The 23,346-nt window shown below is 35.1% G+C and overlaps 1 protein-coding gene across 1 annotated transcript in view; it reads right to left on the bottom strand.

The window, feature by feature from the left end:
• Positions 1-5,307: 5,307 nt before the first annotated feature.
• Positions 5,308-23,346, bottom strand: part of LOC149415842 (uncharacterized) — a 69,665-nt gene continuing 51,626 nt past the window's right edge. Inside the window, exons 3-8 of the mRNA XM_089641739.1 lie at positions 17,327-17,479; positions 16,641-16,787; positions 15,836-15,946; positions 11,298-15,380; positions 10,320-10,844; positions 5,308-5,366 (exon numbers count right to left, since the gene is read on the bottom strand). Of these exons, the coding sequence (XP_089497865.1) occupies positions 5,308-5,366; positions 10,320-10,844; positions 11,298-15,380; positions 15,836-15,946; positions 16,641-16,787; positions 17,327-17,462 (5,061 nt within the window). The 5' untranslated portion in view covers positions 17,463-17,479. The remainder of the gene's footprint in view (positions 5,367-10,319; positions 10,845-11,297; positions 15,381-15,835; positions 15,947-16,640; positions 16,788-17,326; positions 17,480-23,346) is intronic.

The raw sequence follows: 23,346 nt of genomic DNA, 5'->3' as shown, positions 1-23,346 counted from the left end.
ATTTGTTCTTAGCTCTTTCAATGGTAACTAATGTATATGATAACTAAAACAATGAAACAATGGTACCTAATGTATGTGCTGACTAAAACAATGAAACAATGGTACCTAATGTAGGTGCTGACTATAACAATGAAACAATGGTACCTAATGTATGTGCTGACTAAAACGATGAAACAATGGTACCTAATGTAGGTGCTGACTATAACAATGAAACAATGGTACCTAATGTAGGTGCTGACTATAACAATGAAACAATGGTACCTAATGTATGTGCTGACTATAATGATGAAACAATGGTACCTAATATATGTGCTGACTATAACAATGAAACAATGGTACCTAATGTATGTGCTGACTATAATAATGAAACAATGGTACCTAATATATGTGCTGACTATAACAATGAAACAATGGTACCTAATGTAGGTGCTGACTATAACAATGAAACAATGGTACCTAATGTATGTGCTGACTATAATAATGAAACAATGGTACCTAATATATGTGCTGACTATAACAATGAAACAATGGTACCTAATGTATGTGCTGACTATAATAATGAAACAATGGTACCTAATATATGTGCTGACTATAACAATGAAACAATGGTACCTAATGTATGTGCTGACTATAATTCAAGCTTTAGACAAAGACACTACCAATACCATGTTATTAAAGCATTCAACAGTGTAAAACTTGAAATCAAAATTGAGGAAAATAAAAATAAATTCACACACAAAATTACAAAATGGATTAAAGAACAAAAAAGACAATATTACCAAAATGTCATAGCATAAAATAAAAATAAAACCTACACGTAACATACAAAACCAATATAAACACACATCACTCACAAACACACAAGATTAGGTATATTTTAAATGTATTATTTTCTCTATGTATTATGTAGATTATATGTTCATATTATAAAATGAAGGCCTCAGCACGGGCAAGCCACCCAGTGAGGTCAACATTACTGGAAAACTTACCAAATAAAATAGAATAAAATAAACAATGAAACAATGGTACCTTATGTATGTGCTGACTATAACAATGAAACAATAGTACCTTATGTATGTGCTGACTATAACAATGAAACAATGGTACCTTATGTATGTGCTGACTATAACAATGAAACAATAGTACCTTATGTATGTGCTGACTATAACAATGAAACAATGGTACCTTATGTATGTGCTGACTATAACAATGAAACAATGGTACCTTATGTATGTGCTGACTATAACAATGAAACAATGGTACCTTATGTATGTGCTGACAATAACAATGAAACAATGGTACCTTATGTATGTGCTGACTATAACAATGAAACAATGGTACCTTATGTATTTGCTGACTATAACAATGATCCTATTTTTTTATTATACATATGACTCTATTACTAACTATTGTAATTGAGTTACATAATTATATAACTCTATTACAATAATATAAGCATTTCAAGAAAAAAAATTCTGTCAATAGTATTTACGTTTCAATAATATTATTTCCGTTTTAGGGTCATATTTGACCGGGAATCCATAGTTTATAAAAGTATTTATATATTGTTTCTATAATGCGGAAATGCTTTTGCATCAGTAGTTCGATAAAGGATGAGGGCACCGGTAAAGGCCCTATTATTACCTTTTATCCAAATTATAATGTTCTTTTTGAAATTTATTTTAGTATCACATTTTTTTTGTTTTCTCGAAAAGTATTGTACAATCTTGTTGCAAAGTACCTAAAATTTATTTTTCCGAAAGCAATGCATTACAGGAATTTGGAGTAAATATTTGCTATTGTTTCAAGTACAGCGAGTATTTAAAATTGTTGTGTAGTATTTATGTTGGTATTATTAATTCTTATTTCGCGCCGCTATCATAACAATCGTTTTTACTTTATAATACATAGTAAAAAAATAAGAAAGAAAATCATCGGAACCCGTGAAGTCCAGCCAACACTTGGGCAATGACTGAAGGTAGCTCTGTCCCTCCACTTAGTAGATGACGTTTAAGTGTGAAATCTCACTAATTCCACATATTTACCCAAGTAATTACTTCTTGATTGCTCACAAAATAGAAAGACAATCTTAGTGAACTTAATATAAAAAGTGTGATATCACCGGGAATGTCAAACGATGTTATTGTCATTTGCTCTAAATAAATAAACACTAGAAACTTTATGCTGTGAACAGGAATCAAACAATTTAATCCTTTGCCATTACTTGTTCATATCTTTGCGTAAATAATTATACAAAAACACTGTCGAAATCATCCGCAATGATGGAATGCAATCATGCAAGACCCAAATACATGACAACGAAAATTTATACTGCAAGACATGTAATTTTTATTTCTTTTGTTGTCATATAACTGAAATCAATTTTCGCAAGATGAATAAAAACTATAAACAAAGTTTCAAGTGCCCATCTTGCAAAGAAAATAATAAAACTTCTCAACAAACAAATGAGCTGACAGAGACATCTGTGAACGAAACCCTACAACATAATGAAATACCGGACGGTAACGATAAAATTAATTTAATAACTAACCAATTAAACAAAAACTTCAAAAGCTTCCAAGAGATGTCTCTAAAAATTTATTCACTACTCGAAAATTTTCAACAAGAAATTAAAAGTCAAATTAGAAACGTAGATAAAAACATTAATGAACTTAAGCATGTAACAAAAAAAGTGGAGAATTCCTTAACAAATTTAACACCTTTAAACAGTAATCAATCCTTATGGAGCCTAAACAAATCAACTTCCCATAGTGAAAAGTAACATTTCTTTACATCAACAAGCAGATCTCGTAATGCAATCGAAAACAAATCTAAAATACTCATTTTAGGAGATTAGAGTGGAAGACAAATGAGACGAAGTATTGAAAGAAAAAAAATTCAGCTTGACTAAAGACTTTAATCTGTTCCTCCACAGCCTGCGTCAAGTCCTTCCTCAGCCACCGCATCAGCTTCTTCAAGCGCTTGCAGAGTTCCGCCAATGATTCTCCAGACTCACATGTTATTGTTCGGTTGTAATGATTCAAATTTAAATTGGGGAACAGTTTGGTACTCTCCACTTTAAGCCTATTCTTTTGGATAAATTTCTTTAGCGAGGTCAATTCACACTAATTCTCTTGTAGTATTTGCATCCTGAAAAGCATCTTTAATTCGATTTCCGAAAAACCTCTAAAAGAACATTTAAAAACAATGGCAGCATTTTCTGGTTACTCTAGTTTGTTCACCTTATACCGAAAGATCTTTTTAAGGTCGTCTTGATTATTAACTTGTTCATGAACATGATAATTATTGTTCCAGTTTAAGAATTTAAAAAGATTACTAAATTCTTTGCCGCTTTTGGCCCAATCCGTAACTCCTCCTATATTTTCACTTGCATCATTAATCAAGGCTTATGAAAATATCCTTGCAAATAATTATTTAATAAAATGTAAAGATGACGTAACAAGAGAAGTTATAGTTCAACACAAAATAAATATTAAATCAAATAAAACACTTTGTTTATTAACCACGACTTTTTTATTATTACATCTACCGGTTTCGCTACGGTCGAGCTTCATCAGGATGTGAAATATAACTAAAAACTAAGACAGAGGTGATGCATATTTATAGGAAAACAGAGGGAGACAGAATATAATACATTATAAAAGTGGGAGGAGTCAAATATTACATAGGCATAGTGAATTAAAGATATATAAATTACAAAAAAACATTTTTACATTAATTATACATATAATAATACATTTTAAAGACATAAGAATAAACATAAACATATTATTAAGGAGTGGAATGGATTGTGGGAAACAAGTTAAATATAGGACTATAGAATGTGTTTTTTTGAAAGTTTGTTGCCTGTTGTATGCTGATGATGCGGTGTTGATTGCTAACAGTATGGAAGATCTACAGTCTCTCGTGTCTAGGATGAACCAAGTATGTATGAAGAATGAGTTAATGATGAATGTAAGTAAGTCTAAAGTCACGGTGTTTGAAAGAGAGAGTAGGAAAACAGTGTGCAATATAGTTGTTGCTGAGGAATACTTGTCGCAGGTGGATGAGTTTGTGTATTTAGGAAGTATGTTCTAGAGAGATGGGAAGGCTGACAGAGATATTGAAACAAGGGGAAATGCAGGGAACTCCATTCATGGAGGACTGAACGCAGTTGGCGCTAACTAAACATTGTCCAAAGAAGCCAAGCTAGCAGTCCGCAATGGAGTGCTGGTACCTACCCTGATGTATGGAACTGGCAGAGAAAGGATTAAAGTAGACTGAATGCTGAGAAATGAGATCCCTGAGGCGTATGAGTGGTAAAACCATGTATGATCATATGAGAAATGTGGATATCCGCAAAGAGTGCAAGGCTGATGCAAGTGTAATGAGTAAGATTAAGAAAAGGACGCTTATGGGTATGTAGAGCGAATGAGCAAAGAAAGGAGTCTAAGGAGAATATATGATGCGAATGGTAGCAGAAGTCGGGGTCGCCCGAGGAAGACACGGCACGATCAAGTGAATCAGATACTCGAGTCGGGCCATGTCAAGCAGAATAATAGAAGAGTATGTATGAATGTAGTTTATACCGTCTCCCTGGAATGTCACCGACTTCTTCTGAATTGTATATCCTCCCCTTTCTTCATACATTGGCTGAACATTCCCAAATGTGATAATCTGAGTGTCCCTTTCTCTATCTTATTCATCGGCCTACCATTCCTTTGTGATATGCGCACGTCTCAGTGATCAACATGTGCCACGTCACTCTCTACATGCCCGAACCATCAACACCAGTATTACCAAGAATAACACCAGAATGATGTGTTTCATCCCTCCCGCAACATTGGGGCCAACAGGTCAGTTTTATTTGAAATGGGTGTAGGTCACATTTCTAGAGATCATATTGTGTTCAGTGTGCTATGCTGTGTTTTTATTGCTAAATAAATGTCTTATTAAATATGGGAACTGCAATTGTTAGACCTTCGTAGCAGAGCGGTAAACTCTTTGGCTCCGACCCGGCGTGAACAAATACAATACTTTCCAGAGTTGCTGGAGCCATTTCAAGCAATGTTTCACCAGGGCGATACTGAGAGTATCTACCGCTCTGCGAGGTACAACTTATGTTTATTTTTAATGAATTCATTTCTTTAAATAGATCCACTTTCTGATCTCTTCTAATTGTAAATGAAATTATTTTTAAAATACACGTTTAGTTACCTTTATTGTCAATATTACTTCATGTTTGTATATTAAATATAATTATTATATTTGTGTCTGTGGATTTAATTTGACTATAATTTTATTTAGTTAGCCAAGTTGTCCAAAGCTGTGGTTGCCCGTCCCAGTCCCAGTGTGTTCCTCTATTCCTGGATATCATCATTGGATACTGATGTATTGAATAGCATGCTCCCCAAGCACTTATGTCGCCTTTGGGGATGCTGTGTGGAGGCTTGACCACCTGCTCCACTCTCACGTGACGCCTGTGCTCCAAAGATTACAATTCCATTAGAGGTACTACAAGACTACAGTAACTTACATGACTGTTATACAGTAACTTACATGACTGTAGTCTTGTATTGGAAAACGGGATTAACAAAGGCACAACTTGCACCAAATACATAAATGTAATAAAACACACATTTCTATTTATTCATGAATATGTATTAAAGAACAGGCATTACAACAGTTACAGTAATACATAACAAACATAAGTATAAACAAGTTACAAACTAAACAGAAATGAGTTATTACAAACATCAATAATGATGTGGTTTTTTTTATTTTATTTATTTTTTATTAAAACATAGATACTTTATTTATTTATTTATTAACACTCTTTATCGGGGCTTTTACATAAGAATATTATTAATTGTACATAACTGAATTGCTTCATTAACAACATTTTATATTTGTTTAAAGATAAATTGAAGATGTCCACTGACTTGGTATAATTGTTACCCTGCATTAGTATTCTGGGCAACGAGGAATACATGTGGTAGTTAGTCCCAGAATTTCTGCACTGAAATAAATCCTGACTTCTAGTATTACGTTGTGGAATTATCAATTCTAGCAATACCGGACTATCAACTAAATCATTTAGAATTTTATATAGAAATACCAAGTCAGTGAAAATTCTTCTGTCTGACAATTTGAGAATATTCATATAATTTAACAGAGTGTTGTAGTTCAACATAATTGCTGGAAAACCCATTTTAAAATTTATAAAACATAAGAATTTGTTTTGTATTCTTTCAACAGCTTGTACATGTATATTATAATGTGGGTTCCAGACAGGAGAATTGTACCCAAGTTGACTTCTTATTGACTTGAAAAGAAAATGATGAAAACATAAATAACATTTTGAAAAGTCTTAGAATAATATATAATTGTAAGTTAATACAAATGAATTGTTTCAGTGCGCCAAGTCTTCAGTAAGTTCACCAATTGTTTGTTTTGGGCACAGTTTTTAATTTCAGCAGGTAACATATTAAAACAACTGGGAATCATATACTTTAACGTTCTTTGTCCATATTTATTTGTATGCTTAGGTACAATAAGTCCTTCATTAAAGTTAAAACGAGTATTATGATTGTGTTCTAGCCTGTTTATTAATAAAGGGTTATTTCTGTGCTGAAATATAATTTTGTACCACAGAATTGCTCTCACTGAAACAATTTTGAGAATTATGGAATATTATTCCTTTCTTTGTATAAATTTTTTTCAGCTAATAATTTAACCAATGAATTTAGCACGGATTGAACATGGTCCATATTAGTTTTACAGGAAAATCTGTTATTCCATACCTTATAACAGATTCAGCTAGAGATAAATAAATTATTCAAAGTGTTGTTAGTTGTGAACAAACTTTGTTTATTTGTATATCTCACTTGAAAAAGCAATCAATATTGACACCTAAATAAACATATTCTTTAACTAGTTCCATATTTTCACATGTACACATTGCAGGAATACCATCGTGTAAGCAATCTGAGGTATGGGTCTTTATTTCAGGTATAAAATATACCTTAACATTAGGGGATCTTATTTGTAACCATTTAGTTTTTTTGGCATTTATGATTAAGCCAGAGTCATGAGACCATTTTAAGAGTTCAATGTAGTCTTTTTGTAAAAGGTCTATACAAGTTTGCAAATCACTGCTAGAAATCACTAAAGCAGAATCATCCGCATATACAAAGTGCTTTACATGTCTGAAAATGTATTTAATAAAAGATACGTAAATAATGTACAGAATTGGACCCAATATGGAACCTTGAGGAACGCCGGCTAAAACTTTTTTTTTTGCTTAAAGAGTTTAAGAGATTTAATTTCATGCATCGGTTGTTTAAGTAATTTTCAAAAAGTTTTAGTAATTTTCCTCTTATTCCTATAATTTGTAGTATTTGAAGTAATTTAGCATGATCAATAGTATTTGAGTAATCTATAAATAAGACTATTTACAGTTGAATGCATTATTTAGCAATTCTTTTGAAACGATTAGTATCTATTATAGAAACGATTAGTAATTTCCTAGTGATGGTAAGACACTAATTGGTCTGTAGTTACCCAATACAGAATATATATATAGGTCTTATAATACTACATCTTAAGTGATGGGGAATTGATTCTATTTATTAAATGGGTTATCTAAGATTAAAATATGTTTTTTAATATCTTTCATCGTGATATTATCAATTCCTGGAGAAGAACTCTTCATTTAATACTTTCTATATCCACCGCTGTTGGCCTCGGTTGCTTTGAGGCATCTTTTCTGGTTCAAATTCAATTGGTTGGAAGAATATCATTATCAAGAATTCAACGGGCGATTTAGCCATTTGAGAAGTGTCTGTTGTGTTTGCATTACAGAGACTATACTGTTACTGAAACTAAATTTAAGTTATTAAATACAATTTGCCTCAATAATAATATTCACATCAGATGTAGGATAGGTACTCTTATAAAGATACAGATCCATTCATGTATTGAACAAATACAAATAAACAACATAAATCAATAAATAGTTTTCATAGAACAATAGTATTAACAGAAGAGGGACTAATATAATACATTATATAAAACACCTGTTGTCTGTGTGTGTGTCTGTGCTTTACCTACCAATAATACTTGTGTGTTTTGCTTGCTCAAATAACGCATCCATACCAAGTACTTATAACTTATAACAAGGGTTCTTACGTCTGTTTGAATTCAATTGTTTCAACTTATTAAGTCGTGTCGCGGTCTCTCAGCGAACACAAACAGTGTTAATCACGGTGCGATCATTCAAATCAATAAAAGTGAAAGAAAACAACAAGAAACGCTCAAATTACCTCACGATGGTGAAGTGCAAGAAATAAGGACAGTGAATTATACAGCGACTGTGGTTTCCACAAATTGCCATAACATTCCTGTAGGTAAGGAATGGATTTGTGCTAACTGCCACCGAGATAATAATGCAAATATAAACATCACTCAAGAGCACAAGACGAGCAGCAAGAAAATATTACAGAAATTAAGCAAATTCTAAATTAACATTATAAGACATGGAGACACTGACTTATCTAACAAATGGGATGAACTACATATAGAGTTAGGGAAAAAACTAAAAGAAAATAAACTTAACTAAAATACCTAGAATACCGGATACAAGAGATTGAACAAGCGGACAAAAATTGTAACGTCGAAATATTTGGTCTTGAGATGAAAAAACACGAAAATATTGGAAAAACCGTCAAAAGAATGGCAGAGAAATTGAACTTAAATAATGAAAACATTGAAAAAGTGTGGAGACTTTACGAAAGAACAAACTCCAAAGCAGCAAACGTAATTATTAAATCGAGACGAATGGAAAACTCCACTGACGAACAATGACAAAATGGAAATAACGGCAGAATATGAAAAGTGATATAAAGGAATATATTTAATATAAATAACAAAACACGTTTCAAGTCTATTTGATCAGTTATTAAATCCACGCCATGGAAGATTCAACACTATTTGAAACACATACAATTGTCAACCAAATGTATTGTTCCATTAACATAAACATATTGGATAGTAAAAAGAGTGTAATTACAGAATATCTAAATGTACTCAGTGAAAATGCTTTAGAAAGTGTGACTCATATTGCAATACGTAACCGCTACAACACTATTGTAACTAATCAAATCATTATGTAACAATAGGTACTTCAAAAAGATTTACACTCAATTAATACCTTTGTATATTGAAAAATTGTAAAAATTACAGATTTCTTACAATCAAACTGAATAAAGGTCTGTCTGTAACTCTGCTTCAATGAACTCTACAACTCGGATTTGCTTTGAATTTAGGTGTCATTTTCTAAATTGGAACTCATTGTGTACCATTTTAGTATCACCCTGGCGAAAGAGCACCATTCAACATCGAAACTTTGCTTGAAATGGCTTTAGCTGTGTTTGGTGACCAGACCTGAATGCTATAATATACTTCCCCTCCCCACTATACTCTCACTGTTGGGACTCTTGTGCGATACTCACTTGATTATAATTACCATAACTGACTACCAAAAAAAACTAAACTTTCATGCACACAAAACAGCGCGTTTTATAAAGGGCAAAAACTTTATAATAACCTACCAAATGTCATAAAGGAATCCACAAGCCTTAGCACTTTTCGTAGGACATGTGCTTTATATGTAAAAAATAATTTTTGATTGTTGAACTCACCAATATTATTTTAGTCACCTAGATATCTTATATAATATAATTTTGTGTATTTATCTTTTTCTTTTAAAATGTAATTGTTTTTTGTATTTTTTTTATATTTTTTTTTTTTTTTTTTTTTTTTTAAAAGAAAGACAAACATTCCCGGGTTACGAATAACCCAACAATGTTTGAAAATCTCCTACTACCACCACAGAAAGCCGAAAATGTTGCTTGTGTTGTGATGGAGGACTTAGCCAGCCGAGGAATCGAACACGCGACACTCGGGTGAGACCCAAGCGCTTTGCCCACTCAACCACTGACCGGTCATGAAAAAAATTGCGTACATCTAAATAAAGATTCAAAAACAAAAACAAAATAACACGGGCATTAGCCTAGTATGACTACCATAACACAGGCATTAGCCTAGTATGGTAGTTGAAAATTGTAATGTTTAAAAAAAAAATCTGTAAAATATTTTAAAAAAATGTTATTCTTCTTTAAATTTGAAATTCGGATATTTTTTTTTAAATTCGGATAAATTTTTCTCTATTAGACTTTCTTTAACGGTTGCTCCTTTATTTACTAAAACCTCCACTACAGACCAATAACCCCACCTAATAGCCGCACTAAGACCTATACCACCATCTGCATTAACATCCACTCCCCACTCCAGCAGCAGCTGCACCTTATCCAAGTTCTCTCTCCACAATGCCTTAGTTAGTGCCGTCTCTCCCATCCAGTCTACCCTGTGAGGGTCCGCCCCCTGCTGCAGGAGGTATTCTACTACCTCGAAAGATCCCCATGCTGCCGCCTCAAGTAGTGCAGTCTCATCCTTCCTAGTTGTATAGTGGATGTCAGCACCCTTTTCAACGAGATATTTTACAGTTGGTAAGTCTCTACCCCGGGCCGCATGCATCAGAACAGACCTGTTGTATCTATTGCCTGTAGGAATTTCTGCTCCGCGCTCCTCCACCAAGTACTTTACTGTATTCAGATTACCCCCCCTAGCAGCTCTATGTAAAGGAGTCATCTCCTCCCTATCCCTCTGTTCCATCCATTCAGTAAAGGGAACAACAGTTTGCTCCACGAGTACTTTAACCATATCGAGGTGGCAAAACTCTGCAGCATGGTGAAGGGCAGTTTCCCTATTAAAACTATATCCGCCTATGTTCAATAATAAACAATAACGTTCAACATTATTTTCTAATTCCTCTAACAATATTTTTTTAACTAATTCAATATTTTTTCGCATAACAGCATAACCAAATTGTTTAATTACTGATTTAACTTTTTTTACTCTATTAATTATTCCTGAGATAAAACTTGAGGTAATAACTTGACAAAATAAATTAATAACATTGGGTTCTATCTCGATTTCTTCATTTAATTTGATACAAAATAATTTTGTTAAAAATAACTCTACCACAGTTTCATGAGAATTTTCAATATCCGGATTAAATACATATGTTTCAACAATATCTAAAAAACCTCGGTTAAATAAACTTGCAAAAAAGATCTGTTCCTTAGTTTCATTAGAACAAGTTAAATACTTGTGTAAAACATTTTTTGTTATTTCGTCCAATACTAACTTATCTCCACTAAAATAACGTTCACTACTTGTATTTAACAAATTCAGTGCTGTTTTGTTCTCAAAGTCATAATGTGTCATAAAAGAGGCCAAGGCTTCTTGTGTACTGAATCCACTGATTAGAAATGTGATAATGTGTTCGTTTTTTTCTATAACTGCAATGTGCAGAGCTGTTTGGTGTTCCTCGTTCATAAATACCGTTCTGTCTTCAAGCCACAGTTGACTAATGCATTTGGCGTTTAATTCAAGTGCAGTCTCTGACATTGGTGTTTCATTTAATAGCGCATTCATGAAATATCTGATGATCCTGCTGTCAGGATGAAGCAGTATTTCAGGGAAAAGTATTTGTTTGAATAGTTCATACCTGCAATGGAGCGTTCGCTGATGGAGCCAGTTGACCACCATTACCGCGCAGCAGTACTCCGCGTAAGTACGGTGGACAAATTGGAAATCTCCCTCACCATTTGTTTGAACCAAACCGACTCTGTTTAATTTATTTAGCCACTTGTCTTCAATGGCGTCAAAGTACTTAACATAGAAATCCGGAAAGAATGTTTTAAATCCAAGTTTACCGTGCATTTCGGTTATACCGTCAATTAAATAATTTATTATAAGTTCATCCGCCGCTGCTCCTAGACATGTTTTATCATTAAAGTAAATTTCATATCTTAACGAAACAAACTTATTATACAGATTTGACACAGTTTTAATGTTGATTTGTTTAAATAAAACTTCCCGAGACTGATGCAACATATCCCCTGTCGGCCTGAATACTTCCGTTAACATCCTCAGCTGCAGGGGAACCCCCATGAAGCTGGTTGTGTCTGAACCGAGAACTAGCTTTGCTTGCCGTAGCACCTCTCCGGCGTAGTCCTTTAGTTGTCCCTCTCTCACTTCGTTATATTCCAGCTCAAGAGAGAGACAGGAACGCCAAATCATAACTAAAAAGTTCTGTTGCTCTTCTTCATTAAACGGTACAAATAACGTACAAAAATTACATAAGTCCTTTTCTAATGAACTTGCCAGATATTTACGAGCTGTCAAGAATATTTGGACTGTTGGTATATTTTTTAAGAAAATAAGGAGCTTGATTATCTTCTGTTTGGCACTCGCTTTGTCTTTATCTTTAACATAATCATCCAGCTCATCAAACCCGTCTAACAGTATTACGACCCGCTTGGAATGTTTCTTAGTTACTAACAAATACTCTAATAAACTGACAGCCTCAGAGCGACACTTGCTTAACAGAAACTTTGCTACGCTTTCAGGAGTCAGCGGATCTGATAATTTATCTCTTATATGCTCTTGGAAGTGTTTTAATTCTAAATAGATAACCCATGGTGCATCCACGAGTCTTGACAAGTTGGCGAGGGAAGTTGTTTTCCCCATACCTGGTTCATCAGCTATGATTACCAAGTTTCTATCTGTTTTGCTCAAATCTGTTTCAGTTACCGGCTCACGGGGGTCTGTGTACATACGGGGTATCAGGCTCTCCACAGACCCGTGGGAATATCGCCACTTTAGTTTATAGCTTTCCTCGCTTTGACAAATTTTTACAAAATGGATACGTTTACTAACATAGTTTTGAATAACACTAACCTCTTCTTCTAGGGACGCAACAAGTATATTATCTGTGAACTCTTCTTTTTTAACGCAATTCTCTACCAATTCTATGAGTAACTTCTTGTTTACCTCAGTGTCAATAACAAACATGTCATCGGCATGTTCAGTTTCTGCAAACTCCTTCACGTCAATAAATGCTCTATGAAGAAATTTCCTGTCTAAATAAAAACGTTTATCAAATATTTCCTTGCAGTACACATCTCTGCCTAACACTTCTAACAGGTAAATGCATTTACCCTGGTTCTTCTTGCAGATATCTCTATAGAAAAGTAGCGCATCTCCCTCGGTGAGGATGATGTCCATCCCCTTGAGCTGGTCCCAGCCGGACTCAGTCTCCAACCCACTCTTCACCACCAGGATGTTACTGTTGGGTGACTTTACACAACTCGCAAAGAATTCCTTACTAATTTTTATGTTTAATTTAAAGAAAGGCATCTGTATATCGCCGAGGGTGGGACGCGTGTCATCTAAGTCAATAGTATAGTTTTCGATTGTTGCAAATTTTTTCAAAGTGTCTGAACTTAAAATCTGATCTATTTTACAAACTGAACGTTCTTCTCCTAGGAAACTTTCAAAACTATACTCTTTACCCCCCATAGTTATAACATTATCTCGATTATACATTACTGTTTGTGAGTCAGGAGTTAGATCCGAAAAATTAATTTCGCTGGAAAAGTTAACTGTTTTAGGGAATTTAGATGAATCGGATGTGTCCATTGACTCTGACACAATCAATACAAGTTTCAGTGATTTGGAATATACGTCTTTAATTAATTGTTCACATTCAGTAATGGAGGAAGAAGTGCAGTCTACCACCATCAAATAGTCTTTCTCAACGGGCCAACCATAAGTTAGAAGTTTTTGCAGCTGGGACCATCCTATAAATGTGTATAGTTTCTTACTAATACATTTGCTTCTTCCTTCTCCGTCGCTGATTTGATGAAGGATGTTCCGAATTCGAGACATCTTGAATGCAACATCTTCACTACTTGTGACTAGGCAAAGAACGCGCTCCTCATCGGAAACTAGGAATTTGTTGAAACCGTCGGAACCCGTAAAGTCCAGCCAACACTTGGGCAACGAATCGAGGTAGCTCTGTCCCTCCACGTAATAGATGAAGTCTGTATATTGCTTTAACTCTTTAATCTGATCCTCTACAGCCTGCGTGAAGTCATCCTTTAGCCAGCGCATCAGCTGCTTCAGGCGCCTGCACAGTTCCGCAAAAGACGCGCAACTTATTGTTCTGTTATAATAATCCAAAATAAAATTGGAGAGCAATTTGGTGCTCTCATTATAACCAAGATTTTCGACAAATGTATTTAGAATATTCAATTCGCTACTCTGTTCCTGTAATATATTCATTCTGTAAAGCATTTTCAATTCGACTTCTGAAAACACTGTAAAATAATTAACCTTTTCTTGGGTTGTGACTTCTGCTACCGTATACCGCAAATCTTTTTTTAGGGCTTTATAATTAGTAACTTGTGCTTGTCCGTGGTAATTATTCTCCCACTTCAAGTTCTTAAAAAGTTTCTTGTGTTCATTATAGCATTTAGCCCAATCCAACACTTCCCCAATAATAAATTTATCATTTTTAAAGCCATTGACAAAATTACTCATTGAATGAGACTTATAAGTATATGTAATGATCTTAGAAATCCACGTGTACTTGGATACATCGTTACGAACGCGATAAATCCTTCCGAGATGGACACCGCAGGTGTTGATATGGTTGGGGGCCGACAGGTAGAGAGTTATGTCCAGCCCATCTAAGCGGGGTACATTCATCCCATACCTGTCGTAAAGATCATTTAGTACTCGGGCCAACATGTCCCGGGCCCCCGGACTATCGAAACCAACGGTCTTCGCGTGTATACCGACCCCGGGGTCCTTGTTTAAGCGGGTTTGACTTTCTTCACGTGCAATGGCTAAATACTTGACAGAGAAAGCAGTTATCTGAGCAAGCCACGCCCCCAGGGAGTGGCCCGTAAGTGTGAGTGTGTAGTGTGAGTGTATATTGTTTGCTATGAGAATAACTTGACGTATCGAATCTACAAAGGTTATAGCGGAATTCATACACGATGTATATTCTGTGAGGAAGATTCCTTTAATGTCTGTCCACATTGCTCCCAAGGAATTGGTTCCGCGATGGGCCACCACGACTTGCTGCAAACCGGTGTGATAAAAGGCAGCACCGCTGTAACCATTGGTACAACTGGAATCGGTGGCGGTCGTCAGAAGTCTCCAGCCATCTAACTTACCCGACAGTATCCTAGCCCCGTAGTCTGCATCTTTTTCTCCGCTATTCTTCTTGGTGTAGATGAGGTCGGCAAACATAGCCAGGGTTTCGTTGCTCGGGTGTGGCTCCACATTCAGTAGGTCATCTGGACATGGCTGCAAGGAATCGAGGAGGGCAACTACCAGTTGTACCAATCGCGAAGATGTCAACAGCATTTTTTTGTCAATGTTTATAATGGCTTCTCCTGTTCCTGAAACACATAGTATTACCATGCATTAGATACATCATGATAGTAAACTTTTATCTTTAAAAAACCTACATTTAATAAAAGCGTCATTACTTTTAATGTTAACGTCTATTTCTAGTTCGAAAAACGTATATGTAAAAAACGTATATATATATACATAGACGCACAACTTCATAGCCTGCGCTTCGACCGTATATCACAAAGATGCCTTCACTGCGCTAAAGAACATATAATACATGTTCATGCAGTGGAGCCTAATGGAGTAAACCACTAGTGCTATTCTACCGTGGTAAGTAAATACACAATGTCTTGCTTGAGACTAAAGACGGTTTAAAGGCCTCGTCTGATGGAGCATCCTTCTTGCCATCTGTAGCTTACAAGTATCTGTACATGGTAGGTACAAACAAACAAACAAACATACCTTCAAGAGACCCCTTCTGATAATGAGAGTAACTAACCTTCCAAGTTCTTGTCCGATCCTCGCGCCTCGTCTGACACAGCATCCTTCTCGACAGCCTTGAACACCTCTTGAACCCTGCGTTTTATGATTTCGAACATTTCATCGGACCCTGAAACATAACAAAAAATGTACAACTAGAACTGAAACTCTAGCTTTCAATTAACATATGAAAACTCAATAAGCCCTTCCTCTAATTCCATCGTACTCGAGGGGTAAGGCTCTTGACTAGTAATCTGGAGGTCGCAGATTCAAATCCAGGTGTGCGCAAGTCAATTTAATTCTATTGATTTGTGATATTTCACAATTTAATCTTTTAAAATCATTTAAGGTACTTGATTTCAGTAGCATCCTGTTACCTGGATGCGTTAAATTCAATGTAGCACCCAACAATATGAAATGCGATAAATTCAAAGATAAATTCTACTATCTGGAAGGCGATAAGTTGAAAGTAGCATCCTTCATATGTACATGCAGTGGAGCCTAATGGAGTAAACCACTAGTGCTATTCTACCGTGGTAAGTAAATACACAATGTCTTGCTTGAGACTAAAGACGGTTTAAAGGCCTCGTCTGATGGAGCATCCTTCTTGCCATCTGTAGCTTACAAGTATCTGTACATGGTAGGTACAAACAAACAAACAAACATACCTTCAAGAGACCCCTTCTGGTTAGCAGACTCACTTCCTTCCAAGTTCTTGTCCGATCCTTGCGCCTCGTCTGACACAGCATCCTTCTTGCCATCTGTAGCTTACAGGTATCTGCGGGCTCTGTTCATGGTAGGTACTTCCAAACAAACAAACATACCTTCAAGAGACCCCTTCTGGTTAGCAGAGTCACGTCCTTCCAAGATCTTGTACAATTTTCTCGCCTCGTCTGACACAGCATCCTTCTCGCCAGCCTTGAACACCTCTTGAACCCTGCGTTTTATGATTTCGAACTTTTCATCGGACCCTGAAACATAACAAAAAAATGTACAACTAGAACTGAAACTTTAGCTTTCAATCAACAGATGAAAACTCAATAAGCCCTTCCTCTAATTCCATCGTACTCGAGAGGTAAGGCTTTTGACTAGTAATCTGGAGGTCGCAGATTCAAATCCCGGCGTGCGCAAGTCAATTTAACTCTACTGATTTGTGATATTTCACAATTTAATCTTTTAAAATCATTTAAGGTACTTGATTTCAGTAGCATCCTGTTACCTGGATGCGTTAAATTCAATGTAGCACCTAACAATATGAAATGCGATAAATTCAAAGATAAATTCTACTATCTGGAAGGCGATAAGTTGAAAGTAGCATCCTTCATACGTACATGCACTGGAGCCTAATGGAGTAAAGCACTAGTGCTATTCTACCGTGGTAAGTAAATACACAATGTCTTCCTTGAGACTAAAGATGGTTTAAAGGCCTCGTCTGATGGAGCATCCTTCTTGCCATCTGTAGCTTACAAGTATCTGTACATGGTAGGTACAAACAAACAAACAAACATACCTTCAAGAGACCCCTTCTGGTTAGCAGAGTCACTTCCTTCCAAGTTCTTGTCCGATCCTCTCGCCTCGTCTGACACAGCATCCATCTCGCCAGCCTTGACCACTTCTTGAAGCTTGGGTTTGATAGATTGGGACATTTCCTCGGCTTTGGTCACTGAAATATAACAAGAAATGTACAATTTAAACTAAAAGTTTAGCTTTCAATTAGCACAAGAAAAGTCAGTAATGCCTTCCTATAAGTCCTCCGTGGTGGAGGAGTAAGGCTCTCGACTAGCAATCTGGAGGTCGCAGATTCAAATCCTGGCGTGCTCAACTAAATTTTATTTTATTAACTTGTGATATTTCAATGGCAGATTCGCTGTCTGTCAGTATCGCCCTAGTGTAAGATCACCATACCACTATTGACACGTTGCGTGAAATACATGTTCGGTGACTAGATCTGAGTAGCCAGGTACTCCCCCACCACCTTCACCATCACAACACACCCCGCATGGGGATGTCATAGTCTACCTGGCTGCAGACGGTTGTGAGCAGTTGGAACTCTTTAAAGAGATCAAGTAAATGGGGGAAGAGAACCTATCTCTTGGTACGACTGACACTTGAACACTCCGATATCCGTGCTTACGTACATTTAACCTTGCACCTTTCAGGCCTCTGGCATATACTGTCAGGGTGTGTGTGTATTTCTTATATATAAATAGAGGATTACATTTTACTATTGTAAATAAACACAATTTTGGAAAACTTTGAAATTTTTAATGCAAACTTAATTATTTTTTTTTAAATGCTCGTCTGAAGACTGAACTTAATTAACTGATAACCAAAAAGAACTTACACTCACATTTCTTTAAAAGTGCGGTCAGAACCTTTGGTTTATAGAGGTGGACAATTTAATTCTAATGTAGTGAACGCCTAGATTTGAATATGAACCGTGGGATTTTCTCTTTCTAAAACCTTTGAAATCATATTTCTCACCATAAGTGTAAGGGAGACACAACGATAATACCAACTGTTCACAAATTAGCCCGAGAGGTTAATATTAAGGTTGTCTGTAATATTTTGGAGTATCTTTCATGAAATTATCTAAACGAAATAAGACCAATAATTCCTAATATAAAACCATGGACAAAACAAATATATAAAGAAAGCGAAATTTCAAAGTAGCACCTTACTAACTGGACTGGGATTAAATCAGATAAGCATCCTTTTAACTGGAATGCGGTTAATTCGTAAGAAGCATCATACTAACTGGAATACGATAAATTCAATGAAATACCTTACATTCTGGAAAGAGATAAATTCAAATTTTAACCAAATTCACTAGACTGTGATCAATTAAAAGGAGCATCTTACTTCCTATCACTTAACTGGAAGGCGATAAATTCAAAGTTAAATCCAACTAACTATTAACAAACTGGAAGACGATATTTTCAAAGTAGAACTTTTTTCTCTGGTATGCGGCAAGTGGAGATTTCTCATAACAATAAGTACAATTCGAATGAGCATCTAACTTTAAAGAATGCTGTTAATTCGAAGTAGCATCTTACTTCCTATCAATTGATTGGAAGGCGATAAATTCAAAGTAGCACTTTACTGTCTGAAATGCGGCAAGTGGAGATTTCTCATAACAATAAGTACAATTCGAAGGAGTATCTAACTTTAAAGAATGCTTTTAATTCGAAGTAGCATCCTACTTCCTATCAATTGACTGGAAGGCGATAAATTCAAAGTAGCACTTTACTGTCTGAAATGTGGCAAGTGGAGATTTCTTGTATGAATAAGTTCAATTTGAAGGAGTATCTAACTTTAAAAAATACTGTAAATTCGAAGTAGCATCCTACTTCCTATCAATTGGCTGGAAGGCGATAAATTCAAAGTAGCACTTTACTGTCTGAAATGCGGCAAGTGGAGATTTCTTATATGTATAAGTTTAATTTGAAGGAGCATCTAACTTTAAAGAATGCTGTTAATTCGAAGTAGCATCCTACTTCCTATTAATTGACTGGAAGGCGATAAATTCAAAGTAGCACTTTACTGTCTCAAATGTGGCAAGTGGAGATTTCTTGTATGAATAAGTTCAATTTGAAGGAGTATCTAACTTTAAAAAATGCTGTAAATTCGAAGTAGCATCCTACTTCCTATCAATTGGCTGGAAGGCGATAAATTCAAAGTAGCACTTTACTGTCTGAAATGCGGCAAGTGAAGATTTCTTATATGTATAAGTTTAATTTGAAGGAGCATCTAACTTTAAAGAATGCTGTTAATTCGAAGTAGCAACTTACTTCCTATCAATTGATTGGAAGGCGATAAATTCAAAGTAGCACTTTACAGTCTGAAATGCGGCAAATGGAGATTTCTCATAACAATAAATACAATTCGAAGGAGCATCTTACTTTAAAGAATACTTTAAATTCGAAGTAGCATCCTACTTCCTATCAATTGACTGGAAGGCGATAAATTCAAAGTAGCACTTGACTGTCTGAAATGCGACAAGTGGAGATTTCTAATGACAATAAGTACAATTTGAACGATTATCTAACTTTAAAGAATGCTGTTTATTCGAAGTATCATCCTACTTCCTATCAATTAACTGAAAGGCGATAAATTCAAAGAAGCACTTTACTGTCTAAAATGCGACAAGTGGAAATTTCTTATAAGAATAAGTTTTATTCGAAGGAAAATCTAACTTTAAAGAATGTTGTAAATTCGAAGTAGCATCCTACTTCCTATCAATTAACTGTCTGCGATATATTCAAAGTAGAACTTTACTCTCTGGTATGCGACAAGTGGAGATTTCTCATAACAATAAGTACAATTCAAAAGAGCATCTAACTTAAAAAATGCTGTAAATTCTAAGTAGCATCCTACTTCCTATCAATTGACTGGATGGCGATAAATTCAAAGTAGCACTTTAGTGTCTGAAATGCGGCAAGTGGAGATTTCTTATATGAATAAGTTCAATTTGAAGGAGCATCTAACTTTAAAAAATGCTGTGAATTCGAAGTAGCATCCTACTTCCTATCAATTGACTGGAAGGTGATAAATTCAAAGTAGTACTTTACTGTCTGAAATGTGGCAAGTGGAGATTTCTTATATGAATAAGTTCAATTTGAAGGAGTATCTAACTTTAAAAAATGCTGTAAATTCGAAGTAGCATCCTACTTCCTATCAATTGACTGGAAGGCGATAAATTCATAGTAGCACTTTACTGTCTGAAATGCGACAAGTGGAGATTTCTTATAAGAATGAGTACAATTTAAATGAACATCTAACATTAAAGAATGCTGTAAATTGGAAGTAGCATCCTACTTCCAATCAATTGACTGGAAGGCGATAAATTCAAAGTAAAATCCTACTTACTAATTAACAAACTGGAAGACGATATATTCAAAGTAGAAATTTACTGTCTGAAATGCGACAAGTGGAGATTTCTCATAACAATAAGTACAATTCGAAGGAGCATCTAGCTTTAAGGAATGCTTTTAATTCGAAGTAGCATCCTACTTTCTATCAATTGACTGGAAGGCGATAAATTCAAAGTAGCACTCGACTGTCTGAAATGCGACAAGTGGAGATTTCTCATAACAATAAGTACAATTCGAAGGAGCATCTAACTTTAAGGAATGCTTTTAAATCGAAGTAGCATCCTACTTCCTATCAATTGAGTGGAAGGCGATAAATTCAAAGTAGCACTTGACTGTCTGAAATGCGACAAGTGGAGATTTCTTATGACAATAAGTACAATTTGAACGATTATCTAACTTTAAAGAATGCTGTTTATTCGAAGTATCATCCTTCTTCCTATGAATTAACTGAAAGGCGATAAATTCAAAGTAGCACTTTACTAGCTAAAATGCGACAAGTGGAGATTTCTTATAAGAATAAGTTTTATTCGAAGGAAAATCTAACTTAAAGAATGTTGTAAATTCGAAGTAGCATCCTACTTCCTATCAATTAACTGTCTGCGATATATTCAAAGTAGAACTTTACTCTCTGGTATGCGACAAGTGGAGATTTCTCATAACAATAAGTACAATTCAAAGGAGCATCCTACTTTTAAAAATGCTGTTAATTCGAAGTAGCATCCTACTTCCAATCAATTGACTGGAAGGCGATAAATTCAAAGTAGCACTTTACTGTCTGAAATGTGGCATGTGGAGATTTCTTATATGAATAAGTTCAATTTGAAGGAGTATCTAACTTTAAAGAATGTTGTAAATTCGAAGTAGCATCCTACTTCCTATCAATTAACTGTCTGCGATATATTCAAAGTAGAACTTTACTCTCTGGTATGCGACAAGTGGAGATTTCTCATAACAATAAGTACAATTCAAAGGAGCATCTTACTTTTAAAAATGCTGTTAATTCGAAGTAGCATCCTACTTCCTATCAATTGACTGGAAGGCGATAAATTCAAAGTAGCACTTGACTGTCTGAAATGCGGCAAGTGGAGATTTCTCATAACAATAAGTACAATTCGAAGGAGCATCTAACTTTAAAGAATGCTGTTAATTCGAAGTAGCATCTTACTTCCTATCAATTGATTGGAAGGCGATAAATTCAAAGTAGCACTTTACTGTCTGAAATGCGGCAAGTGGAGATTTCTCATAACAATAAGTACAATTCGAAGGAGTATCTAACTTTAAAGAATGCTTTTAATTCGAAGTAGCATCCTACTTCCTATCAATTGACTGGAAGGCGTTAAATTCAAAGTAGCACTTGACTGTCTGAAATGCGACAAGTGGAGATTTCTAATGACAATAAGTACAGTTTGAACGATTATCTAACTTTAAAGAATGCTGTTTATTCGATGTATCATCCTACTTCCTATCAATTAACTGAAAGGCGATAAATTCAAAGTAGCACTTTACTGTCTAAAATGCGACAAGTGGAGATTTCTTATAAGAATAAGTTTTATTCGAGGGAAAATCTAACTTTAAAGAATGTTGTAAATTCGAAGTAGCATCCTACTTCCTATCAATTAACTGTCTGCGATATATTCAAAGAAGAACTTTACTGTCTGAAATGCGACAAGTGGAGATTTCTAATAAGAATAAGAACAATTCGAAGGAGCATCTAACCTGAAAGAATGCTGTTATTTCGAAGTAGCATCCTACTTACTATCAATTGGCTGGAAGGCGATAAATTCAAAGTAGCACTTTACTGTCTGAAATGCGGCAAGTGGAGATTTCTTATATGTATAAGTTTAATTTGAAGGAGCATCTAACTTTAAAGAATGCTGTTAATTCGAAGTAGCATCTTACTTCCTATCAATTGATTGGAAGGCGATAAATTCAAAGTAGCACTTTACTGTCTGAAATGCGGCAAATGGAGATTTCTCATAACAATAAATACAATTTGAAGGAGCATCTTACTTTAAAGAATACTTTTAATTCGAAGTAGCATCCTACTTCCTATCAATTGACTGGAAGGCGATAAATTCAAAGTAGCACTTGACTGTCTGAAATGCGACAAGTGGAGATTTCTAATGACAATAAATACAATTTGAACGATTATCTAACTTTAAAGAATGCTGTTTATTCGAAGTATCATCCTACTTCCTATCAATTAACTGAAAGGCGATAAATTCAAAGTAGCACTTTACTGTCTAAAATGCGACAAGTGGAGATTTCTTATAAGAATTAGTTTTATTCGAAGGAAAATCTAACTTTAAAGAATGTTGTAAATTCGAAGTAGCATCCTACTTCCCATCAATTAACTGTCTGCGATATATTCAAAGTAGAACTTTACTCTCTGGTATGCGACAAGTGGAGATTTCTCATAACAATAAGTACAATTCAAAGGAGCATCTAACTTTGAAAAATGCTATAAATTCGAAGTAGCATCCTACTTCCTATCAATTGACTGGAAGGCGATAAATTCATAGTAGCACTTTACTGTCTGAAATGCGACAAGTGGAGATTTCTTATAAGAATTAGTACAATTTTAATGAACATCTAACATTAAAGAATGCTGTAAATTCGAAGTAGCATCTTACTTCCTATCAATTGACTGGAAGGC

Source organism: Hesperophylax consimilis, chromosome 17 (genome assembly GCF_061612785.1).
Source record: "Hesperophylax consimilis isolate HC1 chromosome 17, BYU_Hcon_1.0, whole genome shotgun sequence".
Classification (NCBI taxonomy): Eukaryota; Metazoa; Arthropoda; class Insecta; order Trichoptera; family Limnephilidae; genus Hesperophylax; species Hesperophylax consimilis.
The sequence above is the reverse complement of the archived record's forward strand: the minus strand, read 5'-3'. Positions and strand labels throughout refer to the sequence as shown.